This window comes from Saccopteryx leptura, chromosome 12 (genome assembly GCF_036850995.1).
Source record: "Saccopteryx leptura isolate mSacLep1 chromosome 12, mSacLep1_pri_phased_curated, whole genome shotgun sequence".
NCBI lineage: Eukaryota > Metazoa > Chordata > Mammalia > Chiroptera > Emballonuridae > Saccopteryx > Saccopteryx leptura.
The window spans coordinates 4761043-4782537 of NC_089514.1; the positions used below are offsets into that span (position 1 = coordinate 4761043).

General features: G+C 50.3%; 1 protein-coding gene across 4 annotated transcripts in view; it reads left to right on the top strand.

Annotated features, from left to right (window-relative positions):
• DOCK4 (dedicator of cytokinesis 4) overlaps nucleotides 1–21495 on the top strand; it is a 353243-nt gene that overhangs the window by 259589 nt on the left and 72159 nt on the right. For all 4 annotated transcript variants that reach the window (XM_066354464.1, XM_066354467.1, XM_066354466.1 and 1 more), the window contains exons 25-27: nucleotides 254–388; nucleotides 7571–7669; nucleotides 17508–17602. In XM_066354464.1, coding sequence (XP_066210561.1) covers nucleotides 254–388; nucleotides 7571–7669; nucleotides 17508–17602 — 329 coding nt within the window. The remainder of the gene's footprint in view (nucleotides 1–253; nucleotides 389–7570; nucleotides 7670–17507; nucleotides 17603–21495) is intronic.

Consider the following 21495-nt stretch of genomic DNA (forward strand, 5'->3'; position numbering starts at 1 on the left):
CTCAGGGAGCCATTGCCCAGCCTCAGCGAGGACGGTGGGGTAAACTTCATGCCTTTGTCTTCTGTCACAGAAGGTCACTTACTTAGGTGACACACAAGTGAGGTCTAGGTCTGTCTAAGCCCTTGTGTCCCCCGATTCTTCGATTTCGTGTTGGGAAATGTGCTTTCTCCCTCCTTTCCGTTCAGGAGAGATGGTTGCGCCGACGAAGCACAGCTTCCTGGACAGCGTCACTGTCTTCCTTTTTTCTCTTAAGGAGAAATCGGTCTTGGAGGAAATCGACGTCATCGTGGCCAGCCTGCTGGACATCCTGCTGAGAACCATCCTGGAGATCACCAGTCGCCCCCAGCCGTCGGGCTCCGCCGCACGGCTTCAGTTCCAGGATGTCACTGTAAGGTCCCAGAGCAAGTGGCTCGCGGGAGGGACAGGGCGCGGGGTGCCGGGCAGAGCGTCAGGCGCTCTGAGGGTGGGTGGCTGCAGGAGTCAGGGGTGGGGGGAGTCTGGCAGTGGGAAGCTGACCCGTGTGCCCTCAGAGAGGGACCCTCACGTTACCCGGGAACGGGGAGGAGAAGCGTCTTCGTGGAAAGGTCTCGGATGAAGACTGTCTGACCTCGGAAAGCCGGATTTGATGTTAGCTCTCGGTTTGTCCGGTTCCCGTGAACCTGTGACTTGATCTGCCCAGTCACTCTGATAACTTTTCATTCTTGTTTTACCTGTCAAACTGCTGGAGGGGGTGACCGTAGGGACACAGAGCAAGAGGAGTCGGGGGTTCCGAGGTCTGGTTCTGACTTTCCGCCTGCGACTAGTTAAGGACCTTAATTTGGGTGGGGGTTCCGTTTCTCCAGCTACAAAACAGGAAAGTTTGGTTTGGTCATTTCTAAGGGGCCTTCAAGCCCGACTATTTTATGATCCTAATTTATAGGACAGATTAGGATTTATAGGACAGATTAGGAAATAATTTATCTGATAGTATATGTATCTATTTGTGTGTGTGTGTGTGTTTAGAGAGAGAGAGGTACCCACATGGACGGGTGAATGGGTGGGTTTCTATTTAAAACTCACATTCGGTTTACCAAAAATTTATATTTTAGGTCTAATTAAGAATATTCTTCCAAATATCATTTGCAGAAATATCAGTGGGTGCTATAGCTTCCACATGTAATTATTTAGGAAAAATAGTCGGCTTTTTATCATTGTTTTTACAGAGTGCCCTGTAGAATCCCTGTCTTCAGAATGTTTGCTTAGCCAAAGATGAGAATGAAATTTTGTTTTTACTAAAAAAAAAAAAGAAAAAGAAAAAAAAAAAAGAAAAATGAGAAGCTGGCCCGCGGGTTGTCTGTGGCAGGACAGCCGTCTCGTGTTGAAGTTTCTTTTCTCCGCGTCCAGAGCCGAGGTCCCAGGAGACCGAGCCCGGGTCTGGGAAGTGAGCTCGCTCTTGAAGCGCACTGGGGTTCAAGGTCGTGCAGAAGGGGGTCCCAGTGTGTGTAATTGCTGGCGTGCCCGGTCCAGAGGAGACGAGCGAGCAGTGGTTGCTCCTGGTCGGATGGGGTTTCCTGTGCCACGTGGTACCAGCATGCAGGTAGCACAGCACTTGGCACGCAGTGAACGCACAAAACACGCTGTAGCCAACACCACCGAGGGCTTGGTGGTGTGGGGTTTTTAAATTCACTCTTTGTGAGGTTGTTTTTTGTTTTGTTTTTGTTTCTGTATTTTTCTGAGAAGCAGGGAAGCAGAGAGACAGACTCACGCATGTGCCCGACCAGGATCCACCTGGCATACCCACCAGGGGGCGATGCTCTGCCCATCTGGGGCATTACTCTGTTGCACCCGGAGCCATTCTAGCGCCTGAGGCAGAGGCCATGGAGCTATATCCTCATCACCCAGGCCAGCTTTGCTCCAATGGAGCCTTGGCTGCGGGAGGGGAAGAGAGAGACAGAGAGGAAGGAGAGGGGGAGGGGTGGAGAAGCAGATGGGCGCTTCTCCTGTGTGTCCTGGCTGGGAATCGTACCCAGGACTTCCACACGCCAGGCTGGTACTCTACCACTGAGCCCACTGGCCAGGGCCAGTTTTTTTTTTTTTGTTTTGTTTTTTTTGTTTTTTGTTTTTTTTCCTGAAGCTGGAAACGGGGAGAGACAGTCAGACAGACTCCCGCATGCGCCCGACCGGGATCCACCTGCCACGCCCACCATGGGGCGACGCTCTGCCCACCAGGGGGAGATGCTCTGTCCATCCTGGGCGTCGCCATGTTGCGACCAGAGCCACTCTAGCGCCTGAGGCAGAGGCCACAGAGCCATCCCCAGCGCCTGGGCCATTTTTGCTCCAATGGAGCCTTGGCTGCGGGAGGGGAAGAGAGAGACAGAGAGGAAGGTGGAGGGGTGGAGAAGCAAACGGGTGCTTCTCCTATGTGCCCTGGCCGGGAATCGAACCCGGGTCCTCCGCACACTAGGCCAACGCTCTACCGCTGAGCCAACCGGCCAGGGCCCAGTTTGTTTTTTAATTAACCTTCTTATTTTGCTATCGCTGTAGCGTCACATGCAGGTGGTAAAAAAGTATCGAGACATCCCACGTGCCCGTGCTCAGCTTCCCTGGTGGACACACCCGACAGGACACTAGTGCAGGCTCACAGCTGGGAGGCTGACATGCACATGGATGCAGTCAGGGTGCACCCTTCACCCCACCCCCGGCAGTCAGGGTGCATCCTTCACCCCCACCCCCGGCAGTCAGGGTGCACCTTTCACCCCCACCCCCGGCAGTCAGGGTGCATCCTTTACCCCCACCCCCGGCAGTCAGGGTGCATCCTTCACCCCCCACCCCCGGCAGTCAGGGTGCATCCTTCACCCCCACCCCCGGCAGTCAGGGTGCATCCTTCACCCCCACCCCCCGCAGTCAGGGTGCATCCTTCACCCCCACCCCCCGCAGTCAGGGTGCATCCTTCATCCCCACCCCCCGCAGTCAGGGTGCATCCTTCACCCCCACCCCCGGCAGTCAGGGTGCACCCTTCACCCCCACCCCCGGCAGTCAGGGTGCATCCTTCACCCCCACCCCCCGCAGTCAGGGTGCATCCTTCACCCCCACCCCCGGCAGTCAGGGTGCATCCTTCACCCCCACCCCCGGCAGTCAGGGTGCATCCTTCACCCCCACCCCCGGCAGTCAGGGTGCATCCTTCACCCCCACCCCCGGCAGTCAGGGTGCACCCTTCACCCCCACCCCCGGCAGTCAGGGTGCATCCTTCACCCCCACCCCCCGGCAGTCAGGGTGCATCCTTCACCCCCACCCCCGGCAGTCAGGGTGCACCCTTCACCCCCACCCCCGGCAGTCAGGGTGCACCCTTCACCCCCACCCCCGGCAGTCAGGGTGCATCCTTCACCCCCACCCCCGGCAGTCAGGGTGCATCCTTCACCCCCACCCCCGGCAGTCAGGGTGCACCCTTCATCCCCACCCCCGGCTCCTTCATGTCGCCCTCTTATCTTCAGACCCACATGCCTCCCGTCCCTGCCTTCCTCCGTAACCCTGGCAACCAGAAGTCCGTTTCCCGTTTCTATCATGTTGTCATTTCAAGAGTGTTATGTAAGTGGACCCCTATGGGTGACCTTCTCTGTCTTTTTTTTCTTTTTTTGTTTGTTTGTTACTCAGCGTCCCTCCCTGGAGCTCCGTCCAGGTGAATGTGTCGTCTGTCCTTTTTTATCGCCCCCTGGTTTTCGTGGAGGGGATGGACCCCGTGTGTTTAACCACCACCCCACGGGCGGCCATCTGGGCTGGCTCCAGGTTCCGGCTGTTACTGCCTGAGCTGCTCTAAGCACCTGTGTGCAGGCTCTCTGGTCAGCATCTGTCTCGGGCTGCCCGGGTGGACGCCCGGGAGGATGGTGCTGGGCGGTCTGCCGTTGCCATGTTTTCTGTTATGGCCGTGTCGTGTCCCCGCCCTCACATACACACGGACGGGCACGCCGGTTTCTGAGCACCCCGGTCAGCACTGGGTGCTGCCACTTTCTGGGGGGTGGTGGAGGGGGTGCATTCAGATGGCTGGTAGGTAGAGATAATTACTGTGGTTTGAATTACATTTCCCCACTGGCTGAGGATGCCAGAAATCTTTCCACGCGCTTGTCTGCCTGTCTGTCTCCTCCTCAGGACACTGGCTCTCGCCTCATTTTCCTGGTTCCTAATCGTGGAGATTTTAATGCCCTTGACTGCTGATTCTGTTTTCTGTGTCATTTCTGGGTCTGTTTCTGTTGTTTATTTTTTTCTTCTCATTAACATCACCATTTTTCATGGTTTCTGTATATGCCTGGTGGCTTTTTATTTTTCATTTATCTATCGATTTGAGAGAGACGGACAGACAGACAGAAACATTGAGCCGTTCCTGTATGTGCTCTGACTGGGGTTGAACCAGCAACCTTTGTGTTTCAGGATGACGCTTTAACCAACTGAGCTATCTGGCTGGGGCTGCCTGGTAGTTTTTTATTGAGTGCCAGGCTTTGTGAATTTTACCTTGTTGGGAGTTGGATTATTTTTAATTTTTATCGCTAAACATATATTTGAGCTTTGCTGTGGAATGAGGCTAAACTTCCTGGAAACTGTTTATTTCACACTTTTGCAATTTCTTAGGATCAGAGCAGCCTTTATTCTTTTAATTTAATTTAATTTTTATTTTATTTTATTTTTTATTAGCGAGGGAGGCGGGGGGACAAAGGGACAGACAGGAAGGGAGAGAGATGAGAAGCATCAATTTGTAGTTGTGGCACCTTAGTGATTCATTGATTGCCTTCTCATATGTGCTTTGACTGGGGGGGGGGGGCTACAGCTGAGCCTGTGACTCCTTACTCAAGCCAGTGACCTTGGGCTCAAGCCAGCAACCCTGGGCTTCAGGCCAGTGACCTTTGGGCTCAAGCCAGCAACCCTGGGCTTCAGGCCAGTGACCTTGGGCTCAAGCCAGCAACCCTGGGCTTCAGGCCAGTGACCTTTGGGCTCAAGCCAGTAACCATGGGGTTATGTCTGTGATCCCACACTCAAGCCAGCAACCCCACACTCAAGCCAGGTGAGCCTGCACTCAGGCTGGTGACCTTGGGGCAGGCGTCCCCAAACCACGGCCCATGGGCCACATGCGGCCCCCTGAGGCCATTTATCCAGCCCCCGCCGCACTTCTGGAAGGGGCACCTCTTTCATTGGTGGTCAGTGAGAGGTGCATAGTTCCCATTGAAATACTGATCAGTTTGTTGATTTAAATTTACTTGTTCTTCATTTTAAATATTGTATTTGTTCCAGTTTTTTTTGTTTGTTTTTTTAAAGAAGATATGTACAATGTGCATAGGGATTTGTTCATAGTTTTTTTTAATAGTCTGGCCCTCCAACGGTCTGAGGGACAGTGAATTGGCCTTCTGTGTAAAAAGTTTGGGGACCCCTGCCTTGGGGTTTCAAACCTGGGCCCTCAGCATCCCATCCACTGCGCCCCCCCCCCCCATCAGGCAGAGCAGCGTTTATTCTCACAGTAATTGTTTCCGACTGCTGAGGGAGGACCCTATCTAGTGCTCTAGCTGATGCCCCGTTCATGATGCGTGTGTCCCGTCTGCACGGTGAGCAGTGTCCGTACCCCCTCTCAGTCCTGCTCCCCCAGTCCTGCTCCCCCAGTCCTGCTCCCCCAGTCCTGCTCCCACCAGTCCTGCTCCCCCAGTCCCGCGGGGGGTGCTTCCCCAGGCTTGGGTTGCTGCCTTTCGTCCATGCACTAAATGATGACTCCTCGTGCCCTTACATTTTTCTGTTTCTTGTATTAAGTATCATGGGTTCCTTTGTTAGTTAATGGAGTGCTATGTTGAGCTTGTAGGGTATTTCTGCTAGCCCACACCAGTGTGTTTCCTAATTATTTGCCCTAGTGAGTCTGTAGGGAAGATTCTCTTGCATACGCGTGTGTTACGAATGCTTATTTCCGTGCAGGGTGTCAGGGTTCCTCTCTGGCCCCCCTGACCCGGCCAGTAAGTGACCCCTTCAGGCTGTCCCTGACAGCTGGCGGGGAGGCGTCTGAGTGTCCTGACTTGGCCGCCTCTGTTGGGAGAGCCCACTTCTCAGGGCTGTCCGTCTCTGATTTTATACGCGATCCTCTGGTCTCTGTCCCTGTAAACTCAAAGAAACCAATTCCTAGTTCAACCGCCTTTCCGTAAATGTCATCAGTTACCACTGACTGCTTCTCCGGTTGTGCTTGCTTGTACTGTTTCCAAATGCAATTCAGATAGCTTAAATGTAATTCAAAGCAGAGAAATTCTTTGCTGAGCAAAAAAAAAGGGGGGAAAGACCAGGTTTCCTTGAAGCGCAGTGTTTTAAATCAGGAAGGCGCGAGGAAGCGGGAAGGACGCGGCGTCCTAGGTCTTCAGACCCGAGGAGCGCGTCTGCTCCTCTGCGTTGTTGATTTTCAAGATTCGGGCTTCGTAGGGGTCGGTCGCATGGCACCCCAGCCCAGAGGATCGCGGTTCACATTATTTTTAAATGTCGATTGAAAGCACCTTGGGCCCTGTGTGGCCTCTGGGCACAGCGCTGTCAGCAGACGCACCCGCTGGTGACCGAGGTCATGTGAGTTCAGAGATGGAGTGGAAAGTTCCGGGGAGGGCTGCGGTCAGTTCCCAGCTGTGTCACGTTGGGCAGGGTTTTTAGTCCGCTGAACCGACAGTTCACCTTCTCTATTTTATTATTATTTTTCCTAGTGAGGGAGGAGAGATAGAGAGACTCCCGCATCACTCTAAGATCCACCTGACAACCCCCGTCTGGGGCCGATGCTCTGCCCATCTGGGGCCGTGCTGTCAACCAAGCTACTTTTAGCACCTGAAGAAAAGGCTTCATGCAGCCGTCCTCAGTGCCAGGGGCCCGATGCGCTCAAACCAATCGAGCCGTGGCTGTGGGAGGAGAAGGGGGTTGAGGGGTGGAGAATTAAATGGTCGCTTCTCCCGTGTGCCCCGATTGGGAATTGAACCTGGGACATCCACACGCTGGGCCAATGCTCTACCACTGAGCCAACCAGCTAGGGCCTCAGTTTACCTTCTTTCAATAAGTATTGTACTGCCTCCTTCATAGTGCTGATGGGAGGCACAAAGGATTTCATGAATGAAGGCGTAGGAAAGGCTTCATAAATGGTGGGGGTCTCACTGCCACGTCCCCTTGAAGTGTGTTGGGAGTCACTTCCCTAGGGGAAAAGCTTTCATCCGAGTAAAAAAAAAAAAAAAAACGCCACTACACATTTAAAAATTCATGTGTGACAAGGAAATGGTAATCACCCCAGGGAGAAATTTTGACTGTGATATTATGGCTGACTTAGATTCGGAACACTTCAGAGGGTCAGCGTGGGTCAGAGTGGGCCTTTTGGTTAAGTGTTCTCCCTGAGGGGGTAGTTCAGAGGGTCAGCGTGGGTCAGAGTGGGCCTTTTGGTTAAGTGTTCTCCCTGAGGGGGTAGTTCAGAGGGTCAGCGTGGGTCAGAGTGGGCCTTTTGGTTAAGTGTTCTCCCTGAGGGGGTAGTTCAGAGTAAGTCACTGATGTCCTTTTAGGCCCTTCCTGAAAAAATGTGCTTACTTTTTTTTTCTTCTTCTTCTTAAATTAGGGCGAGTTTGTTGCTTGTCTCCTGTCCCTGTTACGACAAATGACAGATAGACATTATCAACAGCTTCTTGATAGTTTCAACACAAAGGAAGAGTTAAGGGTAAGTGACATTAAAATTGTTTTCAACATCTCTTCTTAACCTCTCTGTTGTTCTTCACCGTTGTTCAGATATTTCCCGGACAATTGTTTTTACTTGTTTCCTTCAAATTCTAAGCTACTTTTTCTCAGCTTCGTCCACATATCTGCTCATTTTTACTGGCTCTTTAAGATTTCTACACTCAGGCAAAGTAACAAAACTCTCATTTTGGACAAGAACATGGAATTTAAAACACCTGTCCTGGAAAGCAGTAGTCCCCAACCCCCGGGCCACAAACTGGTACCGGTCCGTGGGCCATTTGGTACTGGTCCTCAGAGAAAGAATAAATAACTTACATTATTTCCGTTTTATTTATATTTAAGTCTGAATGATGTTTTATTTTTCAAAAATGACCAGATTCCCTCTGTTACATCCATCTAAGACTCACTCTTGACGCTTGTATCGGTCACGTGATACATTTATCCGTCCCGCCCTAAAGGCTGGTCCGTGAAAATATTTTCTGACATTAAACCTGTCTGTGGCCCAAAAAAGGTTGGGGACCACTGCTGTAAAGTGCAGTTTGACAGAAAAAGGATAGCAGATCTAAGGAGACCAAAGCAAATCAACTAACTCCAGTTGAGTGGACATGGAAATACTGCCTGTCCAGACAGAGGATACAGGAGCTTGCAGAAATATGTTAGCTGATCGTGTTCCTTTACCACCACTGGGAGGAATTCCGGCTGCCATGGGCTGGCCAGGGAGGCAGAGTTGTACTTGGTATTGCCTATCAGCGATAGCCAGGCATCCCCAAACTACGGTCCACGGGCCGCATGTGGCCCCCTGAGGTCATTTATCCGGCCCCCCGCCGCACTTCCAGAAGGGGCACCTCTTTCATTGGTGGTCAGTGAGAGGACCACTGTATGTGGCGGCCCTCCAACCGTCTGAGGGACAGTGAACTGGCCCCCTGTGTAAAAAGTTTTGGGACCCCTGGTCCATACGCCGTGCTTGCCCAGCACACTGGGATTAAATAAAAAATACGGATGCTGGGTTTCTGGGTGTTCTGTCTTTGCTGAGACTGAGGGAAATCAGTAGTGCCTCCTTCATGGTGGTCACTAACAGCTTGGCAGCGGATGGTCCTCGGTCGGAGAAACGACCTGCCGTCTGCTCTTGCCTACTTTTATCTCTCCCCATGCCTTCCGTTTCCCAGACGATGTCCCACGTGAACCATCGCCCGGGAAAGGTTCCTGAGATGCTGGGGGGGGGGAGTGTGGAGAAGTCCAGGGCCGTGGATCCAGTCACACTGTGACGTTAGGTGATTGGAGGCCTTCCTGACGCCTTCGGGGAAGACTTGTACGTGTTTGAAAGTCAGGATAGTGCGAAAGGGTCGCTTTATCTTTCTGTGACTCCTAACTGCCTGGAAGATGTGCTGTGATCTCAGAAGAAGCTGTCAGTTCCCATGGAGCCGTCGACAAGCTGAGTCACCCGAAAGAAAGACGGGGTGTGGGCAGGCGTCAACTCCAGCAGTCAGTTGATTGGCGTATACCTGTTCAAGCCTGAAAGTATCCCACGGTTTTTATACTGACGTGCACTTTTTTGAGTTTAGAATTGTAAGATGGATAGAAAGCGTTAGGACTCGACATACAGAAAGCCGTGTGGTTAAGAAGGCGGGTAATTATGCGGTTACTAACTTCCATCAGATGTTGAGAGCGGAGGAAACATCAGGTCTTACTTAAGAAGTCTGTGACTTATAGTTCAAAGTCTGTTAGTGCCTCGATGTTACTAAGAGCAGCCATGTCACTGAGTGAGGAGTGTGATGTGTATCAACAGCCACCGTGGTCACACTAACAGTTAGGGGATCCCTCCACACCCCACCCCTGCCATGGGCCAAATGCAGGGCTAATCTTGGTGGCATCTCGTGTCACCACCCCCACACTCGACCCCAAACAGTGATGCTGTCACTATTCCCGAGTCGATGGCAGGGCCACGCATTCTGTTAAAATCTGAGCTGTCGTCTCAGGCAGCCGAACTCTGCTCTTCCCTAAGCTTGAATCCACTTCCTAGACCAGAACCTTTGCTGTCAGCTTGTGTAACATTTCGTCTGTTGACTCGTTAAGAGGAACAAGGTGGTTCTGGTTCTGGGAAAGGACAGGCTGGCGGAGGGAGAGTTAGTTGGGGTCTTCTTGTATCTACATTTAGGTTAGAAATTGAAGAAATGAGGAGACTGTCAGTAAGGAAAGGGACAGCGTGACAGAGTGATGTAAGTGGAAAAATGGTGGCTGATATTGAGGTTAGACACTTTGCCTGACCAGGTGGGGGTGCAGTGGAGAAAGCATCAGCCGGGGACACTGAGGACCCAGGTTTGAAACCCCGAGGTCTCTGGCTTGAATACAGGGTCAGCAGCTTGAGCGTGGGATCATAGACATGACCCCATGGTCGCTGGCTTGAAGCCCAAGGTCACTGTCTTGAGCAAGGGATCACTTGGTCTGCTGTAGCCCCTGGGTCAAGCAAGGTACATATGAGAAAGCAATCAATGAACAACTAAGGTGCCACACAAAGAACTGATGCTTCTCTTCTCTCTCCTTTCCTGTCTACTTGTCTCTCTCTCACTGAAAAAAATCAAAAAGATCTCTCACAACCCTACTGGTTTAAAGAACTAAGTCAACCTGTATGTCCCCCGCTCCTCCAACTACTGTTCACACAGGGCTGTGTCCCCACAGACTATTTTCTATGCTGTGTACACACACACGCACACACTCACACACACACCCACACACCCCCCCCCACACACACACGAGTTTTTAATGGAATCGTACTATTCACATTGGTTGCACTTTTTCATACAGTCCTACATCGTGGCTATGAAGTAGTCCACGACATCATTCGTTCTTCTCTGTCTCATTGTATGCTGCAGGATGTAACCATTCTCCTGTGATGGGCATTCAGGAGTTTCTGATTTTCCCCACTAGAGAGGATACGGCAGGGCACAGGCATCTTGATACACGGCTCTGTGGATTCCTGCCCTCATCGCCGTGGAGTGGCTGCCCAGAGTAGGGCTGTGGGATCATGGGAAATACGCATTTTAAAGCTCAGCCGATACTGAGGAATTATATATGGTGATTTCCAGACTGATCATTTTTATTGTTCTTTCTTCCTAGTGTCACTTTATTTATTTATTTTTTCTTTTTACCAATTGAAAGAAAGATGTGGCCTAGCCTTTTTCAACGGTTCTCTAAATCAAAATGAATTTAGAAAGCTGGTAGGTAGGTCTCAGGTGCCTGCTGAGACTCGTGGTGTTTGAAGCGCACACTGGTCTGAAGAGCTGGGCTGTCTCCAGGGTCCCTGTAGGAGTGGTTTCGCAGTGGCTTGGGCACAGCATGGCCTCCCTTCCCTGTGGTCCTCGGTCCGGTGGGTGCGTGGCACGAGGCAGGGTCAGGGAGAGGCGTGGGCACGAGGCCCTGTGGACTGCCGCTCTGCCGGGCTGAAGTCTCCCTTTCTCTACAATGTGGCATTATTTTAGAAATGACCAAAAGAAGTCAGAAGTGATTAGGGGTTTTTTCCCCCCCTTGTACTGTAGTCAGTAATGTTTTATTATACACCCACCTTCTCCTGGGGGCTGGAATTTTGTCCATATCCTTGGCCTGTGGAGCACAGTGAGACTGCCGTTTGCGCTTGATTATGACTTTTCATACAGAACCGTGGGACTGGCGTTCAAGCGTGAGATGATGCAGCTACTGGCCGTTACGTACAGCATTATTAGAACCTCTCATTGTCGCCCACGTCTTGGCCCACAGCCTTTCACGAGTCATGTCAGACCAAGCCTCAGTCCAACCTTCAAACCGTGAGGACCTTGCATCACCTACAGCAGTGGTTCTCAACCTTTCTAATGCTGTGACCCCGCAATACAGTTCCTCATGTTGTGGTGACCCCAAACCAAAAAAAAAAAATTTGGTGGCTACTTCATAACTGTAATTTTGCTACAGTTATGATTCGGAATGTAAATACCTGATATGCATTATGTATTTTCCGATGGCTTTAGGCGACCCCGCCGGGGTCGCGACCCACAGGTTGAGAACCGCTGACCTACAGGAAGAAGCCCAGGGTCTCGGTCGGGTCTTCCTAGCCTTGGACCACCTTCCATGCTCCTTGTCCTCCACCGCCTCCCAAACCCCTTTCCCTCCAGCCCCTTGGAATTGGTTGTGTATTCCTAGCTATCGTAAACATGGTTGTAATTCATCTGAATCTTCTTCTTTTTTTTTTTTTTTTGGTCAAGTTACAAAGTCTCTTCCGCCACTGCCCATGGCCATTGCCTAAGTGATCCATCCCTGCCCTGCAGTCTGCTTGTGACATAAAATCAAGCCCAAGGGTCGCTTTCCTGACACCTTCCCAGCCTCCCCCACCCCCGAGCGGCACAGAGCAGCGTGTTGTAATTATCCGTTGTTTCCTTGTACTTCTGATGACTGTGGGCCCTGGGAGAGGAGACAGCGTGTCTGTCGTGTGTCCTCAGCGCAGGGTCTTCCGTGTTAAATCTTTGTTGGTTGAATCAGCGCTCTTAATAAATGTCTGCCTGCTTCACAAGCCATTCCCCCCCCCCCCTACAATTATTTTGACATATCATCTTTATTTTATGACAGAAAGAGAGTTCGATAGCTCTCGAGGATTGAAGGCCGTTTAGGAGTTATTTTTGCGTAAGGTGCTTTAACTGTTAGTCATTGTTAAAGATATGTACTTCCCTGTGACAGTGATCATTAACACCCTTTAATTGAATTTAGACCCAACGTTGAGGGTGTTACACATTTGAAATTTGTGGCACATTTTTAAATAACATTTGACTATAATCTAAGTCATGAATAAAAACAGCGTTTTCCCGGAAGGCTCTGTCCCCATCCCTGGCTCCTGACCCAGGAAACGCTTTCCTGGTCTGCCTACCTGCCTCATGAAGCTTTCTTTTCTAGATATCTTAACTCAGTGTTTGTCAAGCGCTGGTCTGCCAGGAACTTCAGGCCAGTCCACAAAAAACTTAACCACCCTGATGTAGTATGAAGATTCTAGAGTCCGGGCGGGCACCAGCCCACGGAGTGGTGCTTGGAGAACACTCAGGTTTCATGATCTCAGAATACCACGTGTCTCTCAGATTCTGTTTCTTACACCTAATCTCTGTCCTGAGTGTATACAAGCATGCTTGTTGACACAAGGCAATTTTTTGTACATCATTGTCAGAAAATCTTTGTAAAACCCGAATTTGATCCTTGCACATATCTGCACAGACCCCCCCCCCCCCCGTCCCCACGTGGCCCTCGGGAAATGTCCCAACTGCCTACCATGGAAGTAGTATGAGATTTATGTATCTTCCTGTTTTTATTTATCTTTGATTGATCCCCATTTATTTATCTTTCATTGATTTGTTTATCTTTGCTCCATATTTATCATTTTTGTGTCCATCCATACATACATACATCTATTATCCATCCATCCATCCATCCATCCATCTATTACCCATCCATCCATTATCCATTATTCATCCATTCATCCATTATCCATTCATCCATCTATCTATCCACCTATGATTCATCCATCCATTATCCATCTATACATCCATTATCCATCCATTCATTCATTACCCATCCATCCATCCATCCATTCATTTATTATCCATCCATCCATTCATCCATCCATTATCTATCCATCCATCCATCCATCCATCCATTCATCCATCTATCTATCCATCCATTATTCATCCTCCATTATCCATCTATACATCCATTATCCATCCATTCATCCATTATCCATCCATCCATCCATCCATCCATTTATTATCCATCCATCCATCCATCCATCCATTATCCATCCATCCATCCATCCATCCATTCATCCATCTATCTATCCATCTATTATTCATCCTCCATTATCCATCCTCCATTATTCATCTATACATCCATTATCCATCCATTCACCCATTATCCATCCATCCATTCATCCATCTATCCTTCCATCCTTCTATCCATCCATCCTTCCATCCATCCATTATCCATCCATTTATCCATCCATCCATCCATTCGTCCATCCATTATCCATCCATCCATCCATCCTTCCATCCATCCATTATCCATCCATCCTTCCATCCATCCATTATCCATCCATCTATCCATCATCCATCCACCCATCCAACCCACCCACCCATCCATCACTCCTGTTTATCTCTCAGCTCCACTTCTTGCCCCAGCCCTTTGCAGGCAGTCGGGCTTCCCTCTGTCCCCTCTCGCATCCGAGGCTTGCCGGGCACTTTCCCACTGTGTGGGAGAGCTGGCGCTCAGCCTTACCCGAGCCGGCAATGCACGCATGGATCTGTGTGGTTTTTACATGGATGTTCATCTCTCTCACCCATGTGTGAGCTCCAAGAGGTGGTGTGGCAGGGGGCAGGCAGTCCGCAAACATTCTTGCTTAATAAGTTAAAGAATATACCTAACCCCACTAGTCGTCCCCAGCCTCTGCCACAGTGCCGAGTAAAGCACATAGAATCTATGAATAAATAAACCTTAGTGAGAATGACTAAAAAATCATAACGGCTCCTACTTTCTCTTCTAGTGGAATAGGGGACTTTCTTTTGCAAGATTTTCACATGAACTTTTTTTTTTTCCCTTGAACCTCTTCTATGGCAGAAAAAGTATTTTTGTGAAGTAGCACCTCCCTGCTTCTGTTTTTCTTTCTTTTGAACCCCTATTTAAATAATAACCAGCAGTCATTATTCAATACAATTAAATTACCGTGTTGTGCTTTTTCAAGTAAACAAACTAAAAAAGAAACTGCTTCCAGGCTGCCAGTTTTGAAACAGTGGCACATAAAATACTTCTTTATGCTATCCAAACAGAAGTATTATTATAGCAATTTTTTTTAATTATACAAAGAATCAGTTACTTATCGTTATGTGTGCAAAATAATTTCACATTTCTATGCAGAAGCACATACTGAGTGATCAGAGCTGAACAGTCCATCGAGGTGACAGCCAGGGACATGTATTGGGGGGGGGACATTGAGGAATCTAGCAGTCAGGTCTTAGTGCTCTGAAATATTGGCACTGAGTTTGAAACGAGACCTGTTCCACAGCAACTGATGAGAAACACTTGCAGAACGCAAGTCTGTGTAAGTGCCTCCGGGAAAGGTGTCCATGTGACTAACTGGGGAGGCAGCCTGCAGTTTAGAAATAAGGGACACTTCTGTGTATTGCACGCATAGATAAATGACCATATTAACCTTTTAAAATCAGCCCTGGCCAGATAGCTCTGTTGGTTGGAGCATGGACCTGAATTGCAGAGGGTTTGTGAGATCAATTCCTGATCAGGGCAGTTACAAAAACACATAGATGTTCCTCTCTCTCTCTCTCTCTCTCTCTCTCTCTCTCTCTCTCTCTTTCTCTCACTCTCTTCCTTTGGCTAAAATCAGTTAAATAAATATTTTTAAAAAGTTAAAAAAGAATAAGATCTCTAGGTACGAGAGACCTTAAAACCCTTACATTTTTCAAGTATAAGAGCTCGGTTTCAAAGAGGTGAAATACATCGGCAAGTTCATTGAGCTAGTTAATTGCAGAGCCGTGATTAACATCTCTTTTTTTTTAGCACAGTGTTCTTTTATTTTTATTGTAAGTTTTCTACAAAGGAATGGGCTTCTCAGCTCTGCCGACCCCGGGGGAGGGCTGGACTGGTGTCGCAGGGTCACCTGACCCGCAGTGGGTACGTCCGAGGAACCGGACCGTCCCTGCTGGATCCTCCAGACAGGGCGGGATCCGCCCGGCCTTTTAAAGACCTGACCCAGCAGGCGCGCGCGTCCGCAGGGCATGCAGGCATCAGCGTAGGTGTTGATGCCAAAGAAGCTGAGATAACGTCTTGTCAAAATATTGCCAGGTTTGATCGAAGCTGTCAGAGTGTGTTAGATACACTCTCTCTCTCTCTCTCTCTCTCTCTCTCTCACACACACACACACACTCACACAGCTACCACATGTCTCTCCATTTTTTAGGGTTTGTCTTTCTGTCTTCTGATTATTTGAGTGCCAACTGTAATCTTCCATTCAGGCAGTTTATATGTTGAACAGAAGGTGGGGTTGCATTTGATAAATAAAACTTTTGTGGCCCTGGCCGGTTGGCTCAGTGGTAGAGCGTCGGTCTGGCGTGCAGGAGTCCTGGGTTCGATTCCCGGCCAGAGCACACAGGAGAAGCGCCCATCTGCTTCTCCACCCCTCCCCCTCTCCTTCCTCTCTGTCTCTCTCTTCCCCTCTAGCAGCCGAGGCTCCATTGGAGCAAAGATGGCCCGGGCGCTGGGGATGGCTCCTTGGCCTCTGCCCCAGGCGCTAGAGTGGCTCTGGTCGTAGTGGGGTGACGCCCCGGAGGGGCAGAGCATCGCCCCCTGGTGGGCGTGCCCGGTGGATCCCGGTCGGGCGCATGTGGGAGTCTGTCTGACTGTCTCTCCCCGTTTCGAGCTTCAGAAAAATACAAAAAAAACAAAAAACAAAAAAAACTTTTGTGTTGGGGGTTGTCTTTTTAAAAAATGTTTTAGGCAACACCATAATGTTGCCTTCAATCAAATCGTTCGAGAGACATTATTTCTCTAGCAGCACTTAAGGTTACAAAAGAAAATCCTGGAAGGTGTCTAGTTAGTAAATCTAAATCGAAGCTAGATTAGACCCATCTCATTGTGAGCAGGGCAGGTCCCCTTCTGTCTGTTCCCTGAGGTAGGTAGCTAAGCGTCATGAGATAGAGCCTTCTGGCCCCCCTCTCTCACAAGGTTTTAGGAAGAGACGTTTCCACGTCTGACAATAGCTTCCCGTGGAAAGTGTTTCCAGGTGGTCTGTTGAAAGATAAGGTGTCGGTACACACCACTGCCCTCTAGGACGCTCAATTGTGAAGAATGCCCTGACGCTCAATTGGAATTGAGAAATGGATTTCAGATACAAAGGAATATTTTTCCACTGGCCACTGGGCTGACTCAGCGTGCATCCCTGCTTGTACGATCTCCACGCAGCACACACAGGTGCGCTCAGCCTGACTGCGTTACACCCATACCGCATCTTCAGAATGCCCGCCGAGAAAGCCAGGCTTTTGCAGATGATGCTTTTTCAATGAACATACATACTCTCTAAGTTTTGCCATCACCCGAAGGGAGCAGAACAGAGCCAGGCCTGTTCCTAGTTCTCGTGAGTTGAACCATCTGAGGTTTAGATGGTTCTGTGACAGAAGCGAGAGACTCTACCTGCCTGCTAACTGCCATTACTGTGTGTGCGCGTGTACCTGTGTGTGCACGCACCTGTGTGTGTGTGTGTGCACATACCTGTGTGTGTGTGCGTATCTGTGTGTGCACAGGTACCTGTGTGTGTGCACGTGCCTATGTGTGCACGTAGCTGTGTGTGTGCACCTGTGTGCACACGTACCTGTGGTGTGCGTGTACCTCTGTGTGCACGCACCTGTGTGTGTGTGCCTGTGTGTGTGCCTGTGTGTGCACACATACCTGTGTGTGTGTGCGTATCTGTGTGTGCACATGTACCTCTGTGCGCGCACGTGCCTACGTGTGCACGTAGCTGTGTGTGTGTGCACCTGTGTTTGTACACCTGTGTGTGTGTGTGCCGTGTGCACACGTACCTGTGGTGTGCGTGTACCTCTGTGTGTATATCTGTGTGTGCGTGCACCAGTGTGTGCATGTGTACCAGTGTGTGCACGCACTTGTATTTGTGCCTGTGTGTGCGTGTACCTTTGTGTGCATGCACCTGTGTGTGTATCTGTGTGTGCACGTAACTGTGTACATGCGTGCACCTGTGTGCGCATGCGTCCCTGTGTTACAATAACTCGGTGAAATGGTCTGTTTCCTCCTCATCCCAGGACTTCCTGCTGCAGCTATTCACCGTGTTCCGGATATTGATCCGCCCGGAGATGTTCCCGAAGGACTGGACGGTGATGCGCCTCGTGGCTAACAAGTAAGTAACAAGTAAGACGTTCACCTTGATGGGCTGAAGCTCAGGGGCTGGGCCTCGTGGCTAACAAGTAAGACGTTCACCTTGATGGGCTGAAGCTCAGGGGCTGGGGGTGCGGCTGGGTACAAAGTGACTTTTACATTTCATCTCAAGTTTCAAGATCTCCATGTCCTGTGGGGGGGAGGGGCCCCTTTTTCTTTGCTTCTGCATTACTTTCTCTCACTCTTTTTAAAAAAATTCCTTACTGTTTGTTTTAAGTAGGTGATATAGTCACATGGTTCAAACATCAAACGATGGAACAGAGGGTGTGCTGAGAAGCCCCCCCCCCTGCCCCTCCCTTGTTTATCCCTGTAGTGGTCACTTTGTTACTTTCTGGCGTGTCCTTCTACCGTTCCTGTGTCAGGGTCTCTGTGTCAGACAGACGTCACAGGAAGTGGAGTATAGATACGCTTTGCACATGGTTCTTCCTTTCAAAGTCCCAGCGATCTTTCCAATTAATACGTATAGAGCCCCTTATTGTTTTCTGTTTCGGGGTGTATTTTTTTTGGTATGTTTTTTTCACAGTTACATAATTTCCCATCAACTGGCTGGACCGTGGTTTATATACCCAGCCCTGTGGCTGGACACTTGGTCATTTCTGATGTTTCTTAACTCATCTTTACTCAGTAGACTGAATGAGGCATCGACCCACGCTGAGCATTGGGAATAACGCACGATGACCTTGAGTCGGACGCGTGAACGTGGACACGCCTTTCGCACCTCTGAGGGCGAGGCTCCAGGGGAAGCTCAGAGCGGGAGCTGGGCACTGGGGAAGTCGGGACGTAGCACCGGATCTCTGGTGGGAGCTGGTGACGTTAGCTTGTGGTTAAGCATGTCCAGTGAATCGTGGGAGATGACCCGAGGCCAGTGCTCGAAGGAGGGAGCAGGAGCCGGGGACAGGGGACCAAGGGGGCGGTCAGAGGGCAGGCGCGTCCCGGAGAGTCTGTCGTGGATGTACCTGCTCCCTCGTCCCCCGTCTCTGTCCTCTGCGGATGCGGCACGAGCATGCAGTTCTTTAGGGAACTGGCCTGATCTTTCTCACCACACTTGTCATTCACCCTGTTCCACAAGCATTCCTACCTTCATGCCCATATCTGCCTGCTCCTCCTCTCTCTCCTTCTCCAAATCCCGACACCCTCGTGCTCAGGATGCCGGTGGGACGCTGCAGGTCTCCCCCCACAGGTCAGAGACATCCTGTCTCTTCCCCAGGCCCCCAGGTCCCCAGGTGCGACAGTGGGAAGAACCCCACGACTAGAGGATTTGATTTTGATCTGGTAATGCCGGTCACCGCTCGTGCCGCAGGACGCACGTGTGCGGGTGGAGCTCTGAAAATGTGTGTGTTAAAGACGTGCAGACTTAGCCACTGGTGTGACGTGCACGCTACATTTCTCATTCTCGTGGAGGCAGCTTTTTCCTTCAGAAGACGCACTGAGTGCAACTCCTGACAGCTCTCTGTAGACCTCAGTCTGCTTGGTTGGATGCCTGTGAGCAGAACCAACCGTTTCCTCATCTGGATGTCCAGGTGCCGCAGGTTTACGTGGGAGCTGTTGGTCACGGATCTGGGCTTCTGACCAGATGTCTCCTGGGGACCTGGGGGCGGGGCTGTGAGCTGCTCCCGGGAGCTGGGTGGGGCGGGGTGGGGGGGTTCCAGCCGCTGAGCTCACCACACAGCATCTTCGTTGGGTCATTCTGTGCACCCCGTATGCAGAGCGGCATTTTGGCTTGAATTAGCATTTTCAAGTGGCAGGAATTCAAACAGATTTGACATTTTACTTCTTACGTACACAGGCGCTGCTTGAGCTTCCTGAAACCATGACAACCATGTGGCTTTTTTATATTAAATGTTGTTTCTTTCTCCCCACCAACCCCCCTCCCCCCTCCCATAAAACCCCCTCTCTACACTGTTTATGAAGGCGTCACGATCCCATAGATCTGGAAGTCTAGATTCTGTCTTTGAGTAAGCATGTTGTGTTCAAAATGCTCATCTGCTGTGTTTGCCACAAAAGGATACAGTTTTGTCTGAGATGGGCTCTGTGTTAAACATCTAAACAGAAGATTGCATCCCTAGCAAAGCCAAGGACAAGGCCGTTAGCCTTTGCTAAATGCAGTGATCTCACTTTGTTGCCTCCTGAGTCTTGGCCAGAAGGAATCCGGCACCCCTTCTCCCAGGAGCTGGGGTCAGGGCTGGGGCCAGGGCCGGGCCAACAGCGGCCAGTCCAGCCTAGCTCAGAGACCGACTGCAGGGCCCGGCGTAGCACCCGGCAGGTTGGAACAGACCGCCTTCTCTGTGCTGGCCCACAACCTCCTTTCTCTCTCCTCCTCACCTACCCACCCTGCCTGTATCTCACTCAAATTATGACAGCACACGAGATGTTCCCTGCTTTTTAAGTGCAGTGGAGCCCATAAATAAGTCTTTAAATAAGAGCATACCCTGGGGAGAGTAAGTCCCCGCTTTGCTGAGCGGCGTAGAGCAGGCTGAGGGATTCAGTCTCCGTCTTTGAACTTCGCCGCTGTTTCCTAGGCAAACCTGTGGCCAGCCCCCCTCAAAGAGGCATTTTAGCCCAGACTCCCACTTTGCCCAGCTGTGTGCTTAATACACGTCGAATTAATAGTGTCTGGCTGAGAAGTCACCATTGCCCTATCCTTGAGCTCAACTGAAAAAAAAAAAAATCAATGGTTCATCCCTCAAAATATATGTTATGGGATGGTTCTTCCTGTGTTTTCAAGTACGTTAAATGCCCTTAACTTTGGCCCATAACCTTGTGGCTTCTCAAATCCTGGAGCTTCCCTGCTTAACGAGAAGTCCGGCTGGAAGCTATGGCCGGACCCCCGCTCCCCCCACCCAGCCGTGGATCTACTGGGGTGGGATTTCACAAGGACGAGAAACAAGGCTTCTCGGGCTGGCTTGCCCGCCAAGTTCTATGGATGGAGCCCACTGCAAGTCCTCGGTAGATGTTTCGAATGAGGACAAGGGCTCAATCCGAGAGAGAAGGAACATATGGAGGATGAAGACGAAATGCCAGAAATACAGGACCCTTCGAGACGAGCGCCCGCCCACCCTCTCCCCGTGCGCATTGCAAAACGCAGCCCCAAAGCCAGAGGCACAGAGCCTCGTGCGTGTTTTCAAGGAGATAGCTCTTAGAGCAGACCTGCTTCCCGGGGAAAGAGGGAGAAGAACTCTTTGGCCCTGTGGTCGAAATTTCAGGGCCTTATTCTCTATCTTGTGAGCATGTTGGCTTCAAACATCCCATTTATTGTGTGTGTACGTGTGTGGTTTTTTCCCCAACAAATGCTGAATTATTTAGCTGACTGGTTACCTTGAACCAATTTAGCTTTCAAATGACATCCGTGTAGCAAATAAGGATTTGTGGAATCCACGGCTCTCAGGGGAAGTCACCCATCCCTTTGTTGACCCCTTCATTCAGCAAATTGTTGTCTGGTGCCTAACGTAGAACCGCATAGTAAGGATGCAGGATTTTCTCCCTTCAGTTGAGAGACCCAGAGATTTTTCTCCCAGATGCTGAGCAGAGAACTGCTTCCTTGCCTGAGAGCGTCCCATTTTCTGATCATTAACCTCCGGTTTCGTTTAGTGAAGATTCTACTAAAACTCCTTGGGGAACTTGAAAGATGTGTTCGTTAGCATCATTGAGTTTGCCAGTGTCAGTGGAAGATTGCCACTCTCTGCTGTTGCCTGCGGGTAACTTACTTTCGTCTTTGAGATGAAATGCACACCTACGTTTTGGGGGCTGAAGACACCCCAGGACTTCTCAATCTCATTGGCTTGACCGATACGTACCTTTCCCAGGAAGGTTCCCCGAAAGACATAGGTGACATGTAAAGTGCACACGCGTGTGCCA